The 20,130-nt window shown below is 38.5% G+C and overlaps 1 protein-coding gene, 1 non-coding gene and 1 pseudogene across 2 annotated transcripts; 2 read left to right on the plus strand and 1 right to left on the minus strand.

The window, feature by feature from the left end:
• Positions 1–1,574: 1,574 nt before the first annotated feature.
• On the plus strand, positions 1,575–2,966 carry LOC126004401 (tripartite motif-containing protein 60-like). The gene has a single exon (XM_049770839.1). It carries the CDS (start codon positions 1,575–1,577, stop codon positions 2,964–2,966), a length of 1,392 nt encoding a protein of 463 aa, XP_049626796.1.
• A 2,397-nt stretch (positions 2,967–5,363) lies between these two features.
• LOC126004402 (tripartite motif-containing protein 75-like) lies at positions 5,364–19,370 on the plus strand (annotated as a pseudogene).
• Positions 8,369–8,501, minus strand: LOC126005192 (small nucleolar RNA SNORA51). The gene has a single exon (XR_007494363.1). It is a non-coding gene; the product is annotated as a small nucleolar RNA SNORA51 (small nucleolar RNA).
• Positions 19,371–20,130: the final 760 nt, after the last annotated feature.

A 20,130-nucleotide genomic window follows, 5' to 3' on the forward strand; every position in this document is an offset into this window, starting at 1 on the left:
ACTTATACGAGTGTGTTCATGTTCCTCAATCATTATATCAAGAGCCTTGTCCACCTAAAATTGCTTCTTCAGTTCAGTTATGATGGCATATCTCACAGTTTCTTTAAAGATGATCTATCCCTTGATTTTTTTTTGTTTCTTCTTTTTGGGGGGCCACACCCGGTGACGCTCAAGGGTTACTCCTGACTATGCACTCTAAATTGCTCTTGGCTTGGGGCACCATCTGGGACACTGGGGGGATTGAGCGGTGGTCGTCCTAAGCTAGCACTGGCAAGGCAAACATCTTACTGCTCTGCACCACCTCGCTGGCTCCCCTTGATTTTTAAAAAAATTTTTTTTTTTTTTGGTCACACCCGGCGGTGCTCAGGGGTTACTCCTGGCTGTCTGCTCAGAAATAGCTCCTGGCAGGCACGGGGAACCATATGGGACACCGGGATTTGAACCAACCACCTTTGGTCCTGGATCGGCTGCTTGCAAGGCAAACGCCACTGTGCTATCTCTCCGGGCCCGATTTTTTTAAATTTATGTATGAGTAAAACAACAAGGTATTTGTCTTTTTCTTTCCTACTCACCTCATTAGCCATAAACTTTTAATTATTTCCAAGTTATAGCAAATTGCACTATTTTATCTTTTATAAAATTGCAAATTTTATCTTTTCTCATAGTTGATAAGTGTTTCATTGGGCACATATGCCATGATTTCTTTATATAAATAAATTCCTTATCCAATTGCAATAAGATACACATTTATAAAGTTGTTCATGATTGAGTTTCAGTCATACCATGTATAATACCCTTCACCGGTGCACATTTCCTGTCAATATTTTTCTGTCAATAATGTTCCCATTTTCTATCCTTCTCTCCCCCTATCATCTATCTCCCCAGTGTACCTCTGTGGCAGACATTTTTATTTTCTCTTTTTCTCCTTCATTTTTTTTCTTTTAGAAACTGTTTTTGATATAGTTACTGAAGGAGCATCATGAATATAATTTGATCTCCTTCAATAAAACAGTTGTTGTTCAGAACGATCATTTCAAATTAGCATTTTTATAATGGTCCTTTCTTAGCCCTATCCGCACACCCACACACATTCTTTGTGGTAAGTTCTCTACCATGGGCTAATCCCCCTTATTGTCTTTAGATAGTATTTCCATGATGTCATAGTATGAATAGTATAAAATATAACATTTCATTTGCTTATTATTGTGTTATTTTGTATTATATATATATTTATATTTGTTTCTCCTTAACAGTTGGTGTTGAAGTGATCAGATCAATTGCCATTTGGACATCACTTGTTGATCTTTTAGCTATTTCTTATTAAAAAAGAACTAGCTGGTTGAAACAGTTATAGAAATTCAGATACAGAGACTTCAGTCATTGAATACCTGGATCTGGTCACACTTCAGGAGCTGAAGAAGAGAAAGCAAAATTGGGCGTGTGATTATCAAGAACCTAGAAAGAATTCAGGTCATCCCAGAGAGTGACTGTTGAGGAAATATCTCACCTCTCAGACTGACTGAAAATCAGAACTTTCTGAAACATATTTTCTCAGAAAATTTCTTCCCAGAACAATGGCTTTTGCAGCATCCTTGGCTGAGCTTCAAGCAGAGGCCAGCTGTTCCCTTTGCCTGGATTACTTGAGAGATCCAGTCACCCTGGACTGTGGTCACAATTTCTGTGAGTCCTGCATTCATGATCGCTGGAAAGATATACAAGATGTCTTCCCCTGTCCCATCTGTCTCTACTACTGTTCTGATGGGGACATCAAAAGAAACATCCAATTATCATACATCACTGACATCATTAAGCAACTTCGTGTTGGAAAGAATAAAAGGAAATGGCAGGAAACAGAATTGCTGTGTGAGAAGCATGATGAAGTCCTAGATTTGTTCTGTGAGGAGGATCTGGAGCTGTTATGTCCCCAGTGCAGGGACTCCCCTGACCACCAAGATCACCACCTGATCCCCACTGAAAGAGCAGCAGAGAATCAGAGAAAGAAGTTCAAAAGATTGATGGAGCATCTGAAGAAACAGATCAATGATGCAAAAAAGGAGTGTAAATATCAACTTACAAAATATATGGAAGAGAAGTGGAAGATAGAAAATTGTAAAGGAGAATTGGTTCCTGAATTTAAGCAATTTAATCTTCTCTTAAAGGGGGGAGAAAATTTAATGAATGATATAATACTTATTGAAATGAAAATTGTGAAAGATCAACTAACCAGAAACAGAATTCATCTTTCAAACCATATAGAAACTCTTAAAAATCTGCTATCTGAAGTAACAGAGAAGTGTTTACAAGACAACCAGAATTTACTAACAAGCATTAAAAGTACTCACAGTAGGTGTGAAAGCCTATCATCACCAGAACTTTTGTCATATAAATTCAAGAAAGGGGATTTTAATTTCCCTGCTCATTATTTTAGTTTCCATAAAATGATCAGTACTTTTCAGGAAAATTTGACACTAGATCTTAAAGTTGCCCATCAATGTCTTATTGTCTCTGAAGACAAAAAAAGTGTCACATTTGGAACAAAAATCCTAAACATTCTATATACTTCTCAGACAGTGATTTCTTACCCAGCCGTGCTTTGTTGTGAAGAGTTTGAAGGAGGCAGGCATTTTTGGCAGGTAGAAGTCAAAGGCAGTGGTGAATGGTCCTTAGGTTTGTGTAAAGAAATATTCCGTCAAAATGTTCTAGATTCGTCAATATCTGACAATGACTTCTGGCAACTTGAACAGACCTCATTGACCCATGGCACCTCTTTCATTGATCAAGAAGAACATGTCAGAAGAATTGGTGTTTTTCTGGATTATGAATTGGGAGAACTTTCCTTTTATAATATGAACAACAAAGCATGCTTGCTTAAGATCACTGACACATTTACAGAAAAAGTGATACCATATTTTGCTATTGGGCCCACTTCAGAAAACCTTACAATTTCTTTGGTTATAGAGCAATGAATGATGTACATATTAGAGGAGGGCTTGGTATTTTGTTTTTCCCTGTTTAAATACTATAAATAAAGCTTTTGTTTTAATGACTTAACTGTTGAAAGTTTTCTTTTTCTTTCACTTCAGACTTTACCTGGGAAAATTGATAGGGAGTTACAACTCAATAGTACAGCACTGCCTTGCATGTGTGAGGTTGTTAGATCTCTGGTGCCATAAAAATTAAAAATACATAAGAGTTTAAGAACTTGAAATGCACTTTATGTGGTCCTCAGTTTGATTCCCAGTGCCAAACTCTGAGTTGGAAGTAGCCTCTGAGCACCCCACTCTCACTCCACTGAATGTGTCTCTGTTGTGTGTCTTACCTATTTGTTTTCAAAAAAGTAATTGTTCAATTGCCTGTTAGATACTACAATACTTTTGATTTCTAGAAAAAGCCTACTTGAGGGGTTGGAGTGATAGTACAGCGGCAGGGCATTTGACTTGCATAAAGCTGACCCGGAATGGACTGGGGTTCAATTCCCAGCATCCCATATGGTCCCTGTAGCCTGCAAGGAGCATTTCTGAGCATAGAGCCAGGAGTAATCCCTGAGAACTGCTGGTTGTGGTCCCCAAACAAAAAAACAACAGCAAAACAGCCAATTTAAAATTAGTGAAGCAGTTTAGAAATTTCAAGGTTTCCTAGACTTACAACTCTTGAGCAGAGATGAGCAGACCAGTTTAGAAGTATAACTAATATTTTCATGTGGGTGGGAGGAAGAAAGAAAAGCTGAAGTAATCAACTTGAAATCAAGGGAGGAAGTAAAAGCTAGAACCTGAGCCCATAATTTCACTAAATAGAGAAGTAAAATAATATTTTTTTTACACATAATTCAAGAAAAAGGAAAATTGAGTGTTTCTGACTTCTGTGCCTCTATAGTCGAGAAAGTTAAAATTTCAGCATTTGTTAAAATGCAGCAGTGATGAAAGGCATACCATCTCCCACTTTTGTAATCACATAAATCAAGTTGGCTAACTTAAATAAGGCTCCATTATAATCTTGACTATATTATTGAATCTAAATTAGAGTTCAAGGATTTATTCGCATTCATCATAACTAATCCTGTCTTAATTTCTAAATTTTTTTTTATTTTGGTTTTTGGTTTTTGGGTCACACCCAGCAGTGCTCACGGCTTACTCCTGGCTCCATGCTCAGAAATCACTCCCGGCAGGCTCGGGGACCATATGGGATGCCGGGATTCGAATCAATGACCTTCTGCATGCAAGGCAAACACCTTACCTCCATGCTTTCTTTCCAGCCCCAATTTCTAAATTCTTGACATATATTACTGCAAAATATCTATGAAAGAAAGTCTCTTGATATGATGAATATAAATGAAAACACATTAGTGATTACAAATTGCTTTTCATATGGAACTCCATAGTTTTATTCTGTTAAAAGAAATAAAGAAATGTTGCTGAAAATATGCTGTCCAACTAATGTCAGGAGGCCAGAGAAAACATAGAATATGATGATTACCTTGCAGATGGCTGACACCAGTTTGATCCAAGTAACACATATACTCTCCCTGAACACAGAACCAGGTAAACCCAAGGATACTCTGTTGTGCCCCTGAAACTCTATCAAAACAAAAACAATCCGTTATGAAAGATAGAGTACGGGTGATTTTCAAACTGCTTCACCAATTTCAAGTTGGCTAACAGTGAAACTCAAAAGTATTCAAGTGTCTAACAATAAAGTACACCCTTAATCCTCCTGTTATCTTCTGCTAACTTACTGCTTCTACCAGTAAATAACTGGGCATTCATCACCTATGTGGCTAATTAGGTGGTCTTCAGGATTAATTAACACAGTTTCCCAGACTTAGATGACACACATGCAAGGAAACAGGACCTGTTTCCACCCTGAACAGCCTGGTTTTGGCACACAGACACTCAAGGAAGATATAAACTTATCCATACTATTTTTCAAGAAACACTGAAAAGGATTTACAACGATTATTTCCAATCCCCAATAAATTTTTTTGGGAACATCCATGCGGGACATAATTATCTTCAAAGAAGTTTGTCATGGGAAGACATTGATTGAATCAATTGAGACTCAGCAGTGGCAGGAAATAGGTTTCAGGGCAGCTTCCCTGGGGGGTATGTGTATTGTAGGGGGAGGCATGGAAAGAGGTTTCGGGGCCAGTCACGAAGCATCTACTCTGGGCATTGTGTCCTGACAGAGACGCTGGTACTCATCTCAGCTACAAACAAGTGGCTACGCTTTAGGCCGGCAAGGGCTCCCCAGCTGCGTGGCGAGTGTCTGCTGGAGCCCAGCCTTCCCTTTCTGGAGGCGACACAGGATAGCAAGGCTGAGCAGCAGCCCACAGGTTGTCCAAGCTGGGGGTGAGAGGTGGTGGGGCAATGGCTGCCTCGACAGCCTGCAGGCCCATCAAGGGGATCTTGAAGAGCAAGAGCTGCACGACTTCCAGTGTGGTGGGCCCAACTGAGCAGTTGAACCCAAGTTGTTGAGGAGGAGCTGGGCAAGAAATCTCAGAAACTGGATGCATTTAACTTTCTGACGATGTATATCACATTGCAGACAGCGACTAAGGTTTGGCAGAGATCTCTGAGCCCTGCAGCCTAGAAAAATATGCGACGAAGTGAGCAGGAAGCCAGTGGAGCCAGGACCCCAGAACTCCTGTGGAAGAAACTGGCAGCCAGGAAAGGCTTGGAGATCAAGGAGATCAAATTTCGAGTCCATGACCTGAAAAAAGGTGGAGAGGAGGATAGTCACCTGTCTCCCTAAGAACTAGAAAAAAAAATAAACGACAGTTTGAAATCTCTTGGGCACGGGCTCGAGGCAGAGAGGGCGAGTTGTGTGTGTGTGTGTGTGTGTGTGTGTGTGTGTGTGTGTGTGTGTGTGTGTGTTGTCAGGAAGGAGGCTGCAGGATCCTTTGCGAGACTCGTGCAATGGGCATCAAAGTCACTGCGTCATCAAGGGGATCTTGAAGAACAAGAGATCCAGGACTTCCAGTGCGGTGGGCTCAGCAGTGTAGTGGGTGTGGTGATAAAGGAAGATCTGGGCCAGAAATCCCAGAAACTGGATGGAATTAACACTGAGACAGCGACTATGGATTGGCGGAGATCCATGAGCACAGCGGCCTAGGATAATATGTGACGAAGTGAGCAGGACGCCAGTGGAGCCAGGACCCCAGAACTCCTTTGGAAGAAACTGGCAGCCAGGAAAGGCTCGGAAATCAAGGAGATCAAATTTCGAGTCCATGACCTGGAGATAGTTGCCTGTCTCCCCAAGAACGTGAATAAAAAGCGACAGTTTGAAATCTGTTGAGCAGGGGCTCGAGACAGAGAGAGGACGGTTGTTCAGGTCAGGCAAAGGCACGAGAATGCAAACACACAGATGCGGGTTTTTATTTGTTTAGCTAGCTTCACTACAAGGAGGGACTGAATATAAAATTAACTAGATAACTCATTTCCAAAGATCTAATTGAGGAATAGGAGGAGGAGGAAGATCCAGAAGTATTAATGATGACCTCAGGGGGAAATATGAGCAGGGAGGAATTAAATCCAGGAACAACTACAAAAGACCAAGTGAAAAATAAATCACAAAGTTTGTTGAAGAAATTTGTTCCACACTGTAATTGTTTGTTCTATATGAACCTTTTTTCTTTAATACGCCACTTTTTCCACAATTCATGACTTACATATCAAAACACTAATATTTGTATAATTATATACGCTATTTTGTAGTATCAATATTTAAATAAGTTTAGAGATTAATATGACTGAACATGCCTCATTAACACTTTTATTCTTGTGCTGGCTACTTTATACCACAAAAGGGGCATAAGGTCACTGGTTAATATAGAAGCTGCTTTATTTTTTTTTTTTTTGCTAAGAAGTTCAATAATATCTTTGAGGAAGGTCTGATTATTTTTTTCAATTCAAGGTAGAATAGCTCTTTTTAAATATATTTAAGTCAAAATTTATTTGAATTAATTTATACAGGCTGATTAGCTTTTAGTTGGTAAAGCATTTTAGCTTCAAGTTGTCTAAATGATAGTTTAATGAAAGTTGATGTAGCTTCAATTTAACTTGTTTAAATAAAAATGGTGGGCCCGGAGAGATACCACAGCGGCATTTGCCTTGCAAGCAGCCTATCCAGGACCAAAGGTGGTTGGTTCGAATCCCGGTGTCCCATATGGTCCCCCGTGCCTGCCAGGAGCTATTTCTGAGCAGACAGCCAGGAGTAACCCCTGAGCACCGCCGGGTGTGGCCCAAAAACAAAAAAACAAAAAACAAACAAACAAAAATGGTTAAAAAGTTACTATTGCGGGGCCAGGCGATGGCGCTACAGGTAAAGTGCCTGGCTTGCCTGCACTAGCCTTGGACGGACCGCGGTTCGATCCCCCGGTGTCCCATATGGTCCCCCAAGCCAGGAGCAACTTCTGAGCGCATAGCCAGGAGTAACCCCTGAGCGTTACCGGGTGTGGCCCAAAAACCAAAAAAAAAAAAAAAAGTTACTATTGCCTTCCTTGACTTACTATCAACTTTTCTGTTGAGTTTCTCTGTTTACAAGAAAAGAATGGACAGGTTTGTTTATTTTTTTAATAAAAACTTTCTCTACAAATATATTAACTTGCATTAATATCTGATCTTGCTTTTTTATGCAATCATGGTCAGACTTCGATCAGTTTTAAAATAAATATGATTCTCACATTAATTTTGGCATTATCTTTATGTAACCATGCATAGTTTTCTACCTTTATTTCTTAACTTCTTTCACAGTACATAATCCTTTATCTTTATAAAAGCTCAGAAAGATAATCATGACTTTAGGAACTCTTCTCTTAATTTATCATTGTTACAACAATGAAATCCTTAATGACAATGCTATTCCTCTAAAACTTGGGGGTGATGTGATATAGATAGAAAACTGCATAAACTTTGCATATATCTGACTTATAGTTTGCTAATTGCATGACTATTTAAGTTGAATTTCACTTAATTAGGCTTCATAAAACACTTAATAAAGTTGTTTTTATACATTTTTAATGAGAAAATTGTATGTAACCAGTATGATCTTTATAAAGTTTGGGTGATTTTGACGAGAATGTGGCAAAAGCCAAAGGTGTAGGCTGAAATCTGCTTAAGCCAAAAACATGGACATGGACATGCAGAATTAATTCCCCTTTTATGGTTCTGACACACACCATTCCATTCCATAGTTAGTGCAAACACTAATATTCCAGTGGCTCAAATTTTAGATATCAAGTATATTAGCTGTGAAAAATGATCACAATCATTTATAAATAAATTACATGTGCCAATAATTCATTAGAATGGAAATAAAATTGTATGTGTGTATTTTAAATTATTTTATTTTATTTTATTTTATTTTATTTTATTTTTGTCCCCCAATTTACAATACAGACCAGGCAAAGGGCATGGGTTGAGGTGTATATGGGGTGCATTTACTGTATCTCCTCTTTCTATACAGTCAGAGTAAAGAACACAGCCTGTCGTAAGAATTGGGAGGCCTTATCTTTTCTTTTCTTTTTTTTTGATTTTTTTAAAAAAAAATAATAATTCTTCATCAGTGCAACATTCCCATGTCCAATATCCCAAGTGTCCCTCCTCCCCACCACACACCGGCCTGTACTCTAGACAGGCTTTCTACTTCCCTCATTCAGTCACATTTTGTTATGATAGTTCTCAGTGTAATTATTTCTGTGACTGCACTAAACGATCCCTGTGGTGAGCTTCATGTCAGGAGCTGGACCCTCCATTCCTCCTCTATTTTGTCTCTGAGAATCATTAAACAAATATTTTTCATTTTTCTCAAAACCCATAGATGAGTGAGACCATTCTGTGTTTATCTCTCTCCATCTGACTTATTTCACTCAGCATAATAGATTCCATATACATCCATGTATAGGATGGCTGCATAATATTCCTTTGTGTATATGTATCAGAGTTTCTTTAATCATTCATCTATTGAGGGATATCTAGGCTGTTTCCAGAGTCTGGCTATTGTAAATAACGCTGCAATCAATATAGGTGTGAAAAGGGATTTTTGTGTTGTATTTTTGTGTTCCTAGGATATATCCCTAGGAGTGGTATAGCTGGATCATATGGGAGCTCAACTTCCAACTTTTGGAGAAATCTCCATATCGCTTTCCACAAAGGTTGGACCAGAGGGCATTCCCACCAACAGTGAATAAGAGTTCCTTTCTCTCCACATCCCTGCCAACATTGCTTGTTCTCTTTCTTTCTGATGTGTGCCAATCTCTGTGACGTGAGATGGTACCTCATAGTTGTTTTGATTTGCATCTCCCTGATGATTAGTGATGTGGAGCATTTTTTCATGTGCCTTTTAGCCATTTGTATTTCTATTTTGTAAAAGTGTCTGTTCATTTCTTCTCCCCATTTTTTGATGGGGTTAGATGTTTTTTCTTGCAAAGTTCTGTCAGTACCTTGTAACATCATGTACAAAGGTAAAATCCAAATGGATTAAAGACCTAGACATCAGATCAGAGACCATAAAGCATACAGAACAATATGTAGGTCAAACACTTCATGACATTGAGACTAAAGATAACTTTAAAGAGGAAACAGTGGTCTCCAAACAAGTCAAAGCAAACATAAATAGATGGGACTATATTAAACTGAGAAGCTTCTGCACCTCAAATGAAATAGTGCCCAGAATACAAGAGCCACCCACTGAGTGGGAGAAACTATTCACCCAATACCCATCAGATAAGAGGTTAGTATCCAAGATTTTATTTTATTTTATATTTATTAGCATAAATATAAAATTAAAATATATGTCATTAATATTAATTAATATAAAGTATATCAAAGTAAGTTTTTGACAACTATTTAATAAATATATAAATGATGGACTGTTTATAGTTATGTATAAACAATGCATTTCCAGAGAGTACATTATTCAGTCACAGAGGGTTAATTTCAGGCCTAATGAAATTTTCTCTATGGAGCAGAAAATTATTTGGGACTATGACACCTTAGAAATAACTCTAAAGAAATGTGTACAGTTGGGGTTGGAGTGGTAGGACAGTGAATAGGGTGTTTGCCTTGCAGCCCTGCGAAGAGTAAGAGTACAGAGTAAGACATAAGCCCTGAGCATTATGGGGTGTGGCTCTAAAACAAACAGAAAAAAACAAAATATATGTAGTCACAGTCCTAGTGTAGATTTTTTAAATAACAAATATCAAATGTAGGAATTCTAAAATATGATAATGAGTCTCGATCAAGTCTGGCTTTTATTTCCTTTAATGTCTTGCTATTTCTCTCACTCTGCTCATATTTTTCTATTAGTCACAAAAAGAATCCTGGTATTATCTTTGCAAAATTTACTTGAAAATGACATCTGGACATCTGGATTATTACAAATACTGCTTTCTACATAACTTTGTAAGAACAGTTAAGCTATTTAGCACTACAGAATAAGAGTATCCTTTTATGTTTTTCACTTTTTATAATTATGACTATAATCACCTTTGGCTTCTAATATTCTTTACCTGTTCATGATCTTGATGACAGCATATGAGTTCTCTTAGGTTAAACTGATACCTTGGGGCCGGTGATGTGGCTCTAGAGGTAAGGTGTCTGCCTTGCAAACACTAGTCAAGGAAGGACCGTGGTTCGATCCCCCGGCGTCCCATATGGTACCCCCAAGCCAGGGGCAATTTCTGAGCACTTAGCCAGGAGTAACCCCTGAGCATCAAATGGGTGTGGCCCAAAGAAACAAACAAAACAAAAACAAAAACAAAAAACGGATACCTTAATTAATATGTTCCCACTGGGACTGATTCATCCTCTTATCTATAACAATCCCTTATTATCTTTGGGAGTGACCAAAATCAAATAACAAAAAAAAAATATACAGTTGAAATAAGCTGAATCCAGAAGAATTTTAATTTGGATATTGTTCAACAATAGTTATTACTTTCTGGAATAGAGGAAAAAATGGAATTTTTCACTCCTTTTTATACTTATGTGAAGAATATCATTACTTTTTCTTTATTTTTTATTTAAAGCATCATGATTTACAAAATTATTCATAGTGAGTTTTAAACATACAGTATATCAGCACCAATCTCACCACCAGTGTCAATCTACCTCCACCAATGTTCCCAGAGTTCATCTCATGACATAATTCTCACCCTAGCCTGCCAATCATAACAGGCATCTTTTTAATTTTGGTCGTTAAAGTTTGGATCTCACAATTTTATTGTTGTTGACTCTATGACTTGCATATTTAGTTTTGTCCTTTCTTAAGGCCATCAATGCACCTGAGTCCTCTTGGTCCTGTTCCCATTATTTCACACATTTCTCACCACTATACTCTGTTGACAAGAGAGCTCTAGATGGAACTAGAGAGATAGTATTGTGGGTAGGGCATTTGCCTTTCACACTGACTACCCAGGTTCAATCCCTAGCATCCTATGTGGTCTAGTGTCTTCTAAGAGTAATTTCTAAACCCAGAGTCAGGAGTAACCCCTAAGTACTGCCAGGTATGGCACAAAACATCCTCCAAAATAGTGTTCTAGAAAAGCCCCATTTAAACCATTGCAGGTACTGGGATGAGACATGGTACATCAGAAAAGGCTCTTTACCTTAGAGTGGCCAAATCAATTGGATCCTGGCACCCCATATGATCTTCTGAGTACCTCTAGGGGGTATCCCTGAGTTCAGACCTAGAAATAAGCCATAAATACACCTGGGTGGGGAAGAGAAATTAAATTAGTTTTTAATATAAAGGTTCTGGGGGCTGGACTGGTGGCTCAATGGTAGGGCGTTCTTGCATCTGGCTTCAGGACTGACCACTGTTCAATCTCCTGGCATCCCTATGGTCTGCCAAGCTGGGGTATATTTCTGAGTGCAGAGCTAGAATTAACCCTTGACCATCACAGGTGTGGCCCAAAAAACCAATATATATATATACAGGTCCTGAAAATGAGTGACTGGGAGTTTGTGCTCCCAAACAAATAGCATATAAATATATGATTTTCATGCTTAAGTGATGGTTTTCTTGAGGCCTATCAAACTGGGACAAACAGGCCAGAAATTTTTCATTGGATCTTGACTCTGTATTAAAACAAATACATCAGGAGCCTAAACAATAGCACAACAGATAGGGCATTTGTCTTGCACCAAGTTCAATATCTGGTATCCCAAATGTTCCCCCAAGCCTGCTAGAAGTGATTTCTGAGTGTAGAGCCAGGAGTAATCTCTGAGCGCTGCTGGGTGTGGCCTAGAAAAACAAAAACAAAAAAAAATACCACATTCAAACACACACACATGCATGCACACACATGCACCCACTCACACACATCTGAGGGGGGTGGAGAGATAGTACAGTGGCAAAGGTGCTTTTCTTTTTTTTTTTTTTTTTTTTTGGTTTTTTTGGGCCACACCCGGTGGTGCTCAGGGGTTACTCCTGGCTGTCTGCTCAGAAATAGCTCCTGGCAGGCACGGGGGACCATATGGGACACCGGGATTCGAACCAACCACCTTTGGTCCTGGATCGGCTGCTTGCAAGGCAAACGCCGCTGTGCTATCTCTCCGGGCCCAAAGGTGCTTTTCTTACCAGTGTGGTCTTGACTAACCTGAGTCCAATTCTCAGCACTATATATGGTCTTCCAAGCATCACCAGGAGTGATTCTGTCAGGAATAACCCCTGAGCATTGCTGGGTGTGGCCCAAAACAAAACAAAACAAAACAAAAAAATGCCTACACCCATAAGATAGATTGTATTCTTAAAGACCAGATAGTAAAGGCAGAACTCCCACTCCTCCTCTCATCTTCTTTTAACAACTTTACCTATAAGTATATATATATATATATATATATATATATATATATATATATATATATATATATAACATTAATGTTAACCTTGAAACATATATGTCTAATACATAAACATATATCTTTCAAAGATGAAAACCACAAAGAACATTTGTACTATTATCTATAAGTTATTCACTGCCAGAAAACAGACCTGAAGTAGGAGTCCCACGGGGATTAAGAAAACAAGACAAACATAAGAGAAAAAAGCATGGGGTCCGAGGTTCATGGATTGCTGGCCCTGACTATCCTCACATACAATATTTATTGTTCAGGACCTATCAACATGGGAAGAATGGCAGATATGAAGAGGCAAATGCTTATCTAATCAAGCCATAGTGGGTCTTTACACCTCCAAAAGGGGTGTGTATGGAAGAAGAAGCAGGGTGCACAGTCTCTGGATTGTCTTCCTCAGGAACAGGTGTCAAGACAAAAGAGTAAACCCAACAACCAGGGTGTTCCCTGAAACTTCCATCATTCCAGTAATTAGAAATGAAGAGTCCTTATATTACCTTATCCTGACCCTCTCCTCAGACTATCAAATCTCTAGTTAAACTTATTTATATTTTTTTGGATATCTTCATCTCTAACAATTCACAAAGAACCAAACTTTGTGTTTTGATTGTATTTCCCTCTTACACCTACGTTTAGTCCACTTGTTATATTCAGATCCTCTGTTCAAATTTTGCTATTCAGGGCATGCATTTCCTGTACAGTTCTATCTTCCAAGATCCTGCTTGTTATAGTTTTTTGAGAAATGAGGAAACATATACCATCCAAGTAATATCTTCAAAATATTAATTTTTGTAATTTTACTATCCTGGTTATCAGCCAATCCAATTTTCCTAAAGAGTAAGATGTTTTGAATTGGACCTTAAGTTTACATATTAACAGTTTTTACTGATTTATTATTTTACTGAATTTATTTCTTGAAGAATGCATCCCAGGTAGGACAACTGAGCAGCAGATGGACTTAAATCTGTGTCTTCTGGGGTCACTGCTACCAACCTGCATGGCGGTGCCACAGTCTCCTCCACGTACACTGTTCAATGATTTCTTTGATTATTAGACCTGTCGTGGCAATTAGACTGAGTCAAACGTGATGATAGACCATGTTGGTCCTGCTGGTCAAAACTCATGCAAATAGGGACTTTTCTCATGAAATGATGTGCATTAAAAGCGGGGAGTCTGTGTTGATGGGGGAGAGGACAAAGCAGAGATGAAGAAATAGATACCAACAACAAGTAAAGACATGCTAAGACAATTTCAAATGAAGGCCTAAGATTTGCTATTGGTTTAATGATTGGTTGGGTGAAGGTCTGAGAGACTTCAAAGTACAACCAGGGATTTCTGCGTTTTCCCTCATACAATGATGATTCCATCTCAGAGATGTGGAGGCTGGAAAGTAAGCAGCTATAAAGGCAGCTGGTAAGATTTGCTGACCTATTTCAAAGACACATTTCTAGTAAGAGGAAATAATTTATTATTATTTTTATTATTTTTTATTATAATTTTTTTATTTAAACTCCTTGATTACATACATGATTGTGTTTGGGTTTCAGTCATGTAAAGAACACCACCCATCAGGAAATAATTTCTTAAGGCCTTTGTCAGTCCTGGAGTTAAAGTCTGTGAAGATAAAGGAAAACTTGTACGATCAATTAAATTCCCCTACGAGAAACTGTTCTTTATAGAGCTTTCCAAATTTTAGTTTCTCTCTTCATTTTATCCTTGGGAGACCCTCCCTTCCGGTATCTACCTTTCAACTTTTTTTTTCCAGCTCCAGACCAACCCTGTGGTCTGTCTCTCCACTGGGCAGAGGCTACAGTCTCTGATTGGGTCCTAAAGCTCCACCCACCTAGTGGTTTGTCAGAAAACTGCACTGCTCCTTCCTTGGCTTTAGACCTTTGCCACAGAGATCAGAGATCGGCTTCAGAGACCAGTCTGGAAGGAACTTCCGAGAACCACCACATCCAGGTAAGCAAGGGATGTGAAATGTGGACACTGGGCTGCTGGCGTATTTCAGAGACTGACATTTGAGAATTCAGCTCTTGACAGGGACAGAGTTCTGCAACTCTAATTGTATTTTCAACATTAACTTGGTCTTTTGAAAAGCACCAGTCATTTATTATGAACCTGGTATCTCAGTGAGCTTCAAGTTAATATATATATTATAATAGTTATAAAATATTATACAAAATAGTATAATAATATATAATATAAAATTATACATGACAATATATTACATATTATATGTAATGTACTATACACTATAATTATTATATATAACATATTAGTTTACATATACATATATATATATATTTGTCTGCTAAACTGATTTTTTTAAGATCCTATTTGTTTGACAATTCTTGCCAAATCTGTGCATTTGAAAGAGTTAGCTTTGCAAAGAAATGGGTTCAAGCCAAAATAACAAATTCTTTTTGGCAGCAGATACTCCTTTCCCATACAAAGAACCAAATACTGTGGATGCTATGAATGGGGAGGTAAATAATGAATTCAGTTCTTCTCTCAGAATATTCTAAGGTTAGATTTGGAATAAAGTCTCAGGGAAACATTTATTATATGTACAAGTGGAGGGTGTGGTGATGGATGCATTAAAGTAATTTGAGTGATGGACTGGGACTATGGGTACTAAGGTTTGCTGTGTTGGTGCAGAGATGGGCTAGGAGGAATCTGGGTAAGTGTTTGCTCTGGAATACTATGACTTTGCAAGGTCTGGTCATCTCAGTCCAAGAGGAAATAATGAGGAAACTTTCCATTGGTACTGGTGAGAAAGGTTGGATGCCATTCCAATGTAGGACCTAGGTAGGAGTGATGAGATGTAGTTTTTGAGGACAACTCTGTGAAGTGAATCTAAATCAGGACTAAAGATAATGTAATACTCTGTAAGGGCTCAAATATCACTAGCTGTTGCCAGTCACCACAGAATGTAGGCTCTAAGAATATTGATCCTCCTTTGTTCTGGCCCCAACTGAATTAATGTTATTTGGGAGGGTTATGTTAAATCTGAGATGTATGTAAGGAAAATTGGGTTAGTAAGGAGCTCAGAAAAATTTTGCCTAAATTGAAGAAGAAAGAATGATGAAGAGTTTTAGAGTGTGGGAGCTAGATTGATAAAACAGTAGATAAATCATCTGCCTTGCATATAGATACATAGGTTTGACCCGTGACACCCCATATGGCCTCCCAAGTCCTCTTGAAGTGACACTGGAGTATTGAGTCAGGAGTAAGTTGTAGCAATAAGAACAATCAAAACAAAAAGTCTTAGAGTTTTGAAATGGAGATAAAAAGAAAGACAAGAGACTAGAAGGAAGTTGGCTTATATGGCTTCTGCCTCCCAAAATAAATAAAAAAACAATGATGATGATTAAAAATTAAGCAACACTAGGAATTAATTTTATAAACAAGATAGGGAAGTAAGTTTTATGAGGGGGAAATAATCATGCAAAGGTCTAGTGGGAGTGGGGGGCCAGAAGAACCCAAGAATGAGGAAAGAGCCAGATGGGAAGAAAAGGAGAAAGGCTCCAGAACCTGTGAACTGATAAGGCAAATAAAGAGCTTTTTCAAAACAAAAAAGAAGTTGACTTGGCTAATATGAAGGTAACATATATTAATGATCAGCTTTATTTATTTATTTTGTTTTTTGGCCACACCCATTTGATGCTCAGGGGTTACTCCTGGATATGTGTTCAGAAATCACCCCTGGCTTGGGGGGACCATATGGGATGCTGGAGGATTGAACCGCAGTCTGTCCTATGCTAGCGCTTGCAAGGCAGACACCCTACCTCTAGCGCCACCTTCCTGGCCCCTCAGCTTTATTTTTTGAATATTTATTTATTTATTTTTGTTTCATAATGGTCACATTCAGTGATACACTGGGGTTACTCCTAACTCTACAGTCAGGAATTACTTCTGGGTTTGGTTGGAGACCACATGTGCTAGGAATTGAATCTGGATTGCCAGTGTGCAAGACCAACACCCTACCTTCTATACTAGGTGAATAGCCTTCTATTTTTTAATTTTTATTGATTTTGTTTTTTTTGGGGGGGGAGGACCACACCATTTAATGCTCAGGGGTTATTCCTGGCTATGCACTCAAAAATTGACCCTGGCTTGGGGGGACCATATGGGATGCCAGGAAATTGAACCGCTGTCCTTCCTTGGCTAGCGCTTGCAAGGCAGACACCTTACCTCTAGCGCCACCTCTCCAGCCCTGGTCTATAGCCTTCTTAACTTTATTTTTTATATTAGATATTATCTTACCAAAAATAGAAAAAATAAACCATTTGAAGCTTTCTATAAAATTATGTTTTCGTCCTCTTTGCCCTTATTATAATGAAATATAACCTGATATATCATATATACATATTTTATTATATGTCAGATGTACAGAACCAGTTATTATAAGGCTGCAATAGATTATTAGAATATTTTTGTTTGTTAGTTTTTTGGGGGGCCTCTATCCTGTGATACTCAAATCTTATTCCTAGTTTTGTACTCAATGATCATTCCTGGAAGTGCTCCATGGATGGTAAGGGATGCTAGGGATTGAACCTGGGTTGGTCATGAACAAGTCAATTACCCTCCCACTGTACTATTTCTCTGTTAACTAGCATATTTTTAATCATAAGATTCTGGTGGCCAGGACTGTACTCACTGGTAGACCTACTTGCCTTGCAAGTGCCCTCTGGAATTCAGTTCCTTGCACACAGGAGAAAAAAAAACACAACAACAATAAGAATCATAAAAGATCATTTTCATCATATCCTTTACTGTACTTTTCAATATATGCTTTTGTATAAGGAAACTAAATGAGATAATCTGGGTCGTGTATATCCATACCTTCATTAATAAACATTCTTTCTTTTCTTCCCATTTTATATTCATAAAAGTGACGAAAGTTAACTTGAGACTCTGCTCAGCATTACTTTTCATATCTCCTTGAAGTCACGACTTATTTGACAAATGAAATTACCTGGTGAAAATCACATAAATCTGATCTCTGGACAGATCTATTAGAACTGATGAAAGGAAGCAAATAATTTAATGCCAAGGAGAATTTTGCTTCTCGTGTCTAATAACTGCTGAAAAGTCAGACCTTTTCTAAGACATTTCATCTGACAGACTCCTACAGCAATGGCCTTTGCAGCTTCCTTGGTTGAACTCCAAGAAGAGGCACTCTGCCCACTCTGCCTAGATTATCTGAGAAATCCTGTGACGGTTGACTGTGGACACAATTTCTGTGGCTACTGCATCCACAAGCGCTGGCGCCATCTGGAAGAGATCTTCCCCTGTCCTCTCTGTCTCCACCACTGCCGTGAAGGAAAGTACAAGCCTAATGCTCAATTGTGCCGCATCAGTGACATCATTAAGGAACTTCCTCCCGGAGGGCAAAGGAGTAAAGAGCAGGACAAGAAGCCTCTGTGTGAGAAGCACAACGAGGTCCTGGACCTGTTCTGTGAGGAGGACTGGGAGCTGTTGTGTCCCCAGTGTGTTGTGTCCCCTGACCACCAGGATCATTGGGTTCTTCCCATTAAGAGCGCTTCAGTGATTCACATAAAGAAGCTCAAAAAGCGCATAGCTCTTTTACAGAGGCACATTGAAATTGCTGAAAAGGATGAAAAAGACCAGGTCACAAGTTTTCTTCAAGAGTTTGAAGAATTGGAAAATTGGGGGAAAGAATTACAGCTTGAAATTACTGAATTTAAATTTTTCTTGAGAAAGGAGCAAGTTGAAATCAATGCCAGACTGAGTATGAATGAAACAGATGTACAGGAAAAAGTAACCCAAACCAAAAATAATCTTTTAAAACATATGAACACACTTAAAAATCTCTTAACTGAAATACAAGAGAAAATTCTTCTGACTGATAGGAATTTCCTTGAAAGCATTAAAAATATCTACAGTAGTTATACAGACCTGTCATGCCCAGCAGTTTCTTCATATGAAGTCACGAAAGAGAGCTACACTCTCCCACCCCATTATTTTGGTCTTCATAAAATGATCAGCACATTCCAGGAAGAATTGACACTGGATCATGAAACTGCCCATTTAGATCTTATTATTTCTGAAGACAGAAAAAGTGTGACATTTAAAACGAGTCTAGCAAGTATATTTGGCCATTTACATACGTTTACTCCTTATATAGCTGTGCTCAGCAACGAGGGCTTTGACAGAGGCAGACATTTTTGGCAAGTAGAAATCTGTGGTTTAGGGGTCTGGTTTTTAGGAGTGTGTAAAGAATCCTTCTGCAGAAACACGCTAATGTCACCAACCCCTGCTAATGGCTGTTGGTCATTTGAGATGTCCAAGAACACTTCTCCTAACAGGGATGAAGAAGTAGTGAGAATTGGTGTTTTTCTGGACTATGAGTTGGGAGAGCTTTCAGTTTATAATTTGAATAGCAGGTCATATTTATATAAATTCACTGATTCATTCTCAGGAAAACTGATGCCATATTTTGCCATTGGACCTGCAAGTAAACTTCAAATCAATATGGTCATGAAAAAGTGATTTACTACTTGCAGTATGGCTTTGCACTTGGGGTATACATTGTTGCGTAAAGTTTTGGATTCCATTTTCCTTGGTTGACTATTCAGGTCTTTCACACTAACCTTTGTCTTTTGTACACACCTAGAAATCTGAGGTGAAAGCTCAGGTGCTTCCTCATTTAAAATAGGAGGGTGGTTCATACACTCCTAAATGATTCACTATCATCTACTATCATCATTATCATCTACTCACAAAACCTTGTTCTGTAATAATAAAACATTTCATATCCTCATGTGTCTGTGGCATCATATTGTAGGAATTTAAAATGCAATTTGAAAGTAATGTACAAGATTGTTTCAATAGTTGGCATTGATAGTGGGTATATGGTGACATCATGGACTGTCTCCTGCCAGTCTTTCCTCTGGCTTTGACTATTACTGGCTTTGCCTTTGAAACAGGGGGGCATTTTCAGCTTTACTGTTCTGTGTTGCATTTGCTCATTTCCACCCACTCTGAACTAACTTGAACTATCTTTATGCCACCTGTATTTATAGAACAAAGCCAGTATGTTTTCTTCCTCAGTGCAACATTAGTCAAGAAAATTTCCTCTGGGAATTCAAGGATGTAAAGTTAAAACATAGGTTGCCAGTTGGCTGCCAAGGTAGTACAGGTGGTGAAGACAGAGGAACCATATTCTTACTCTCTCTGCAGATGGAGAACTAAAACTTGTAATCAGTTTCTGTCCTGGTAAACATCTACAGATGTCTTTCCTTTTTCTTGG

Source organism: Suncus etruscus, chromosome 3 (assembly GCF_024139225.1).
Source record: "Suncus etruscus isolate mSunEtr1 chromosome 3, mSunEtr1.pri.cur, whole genome shotgun sequence".
NCBI lineage: Eukaryota > Metazoa > Chordata > Mammalia > Eulipotyphla > Soricidae > Suncus > Suncus etruscus.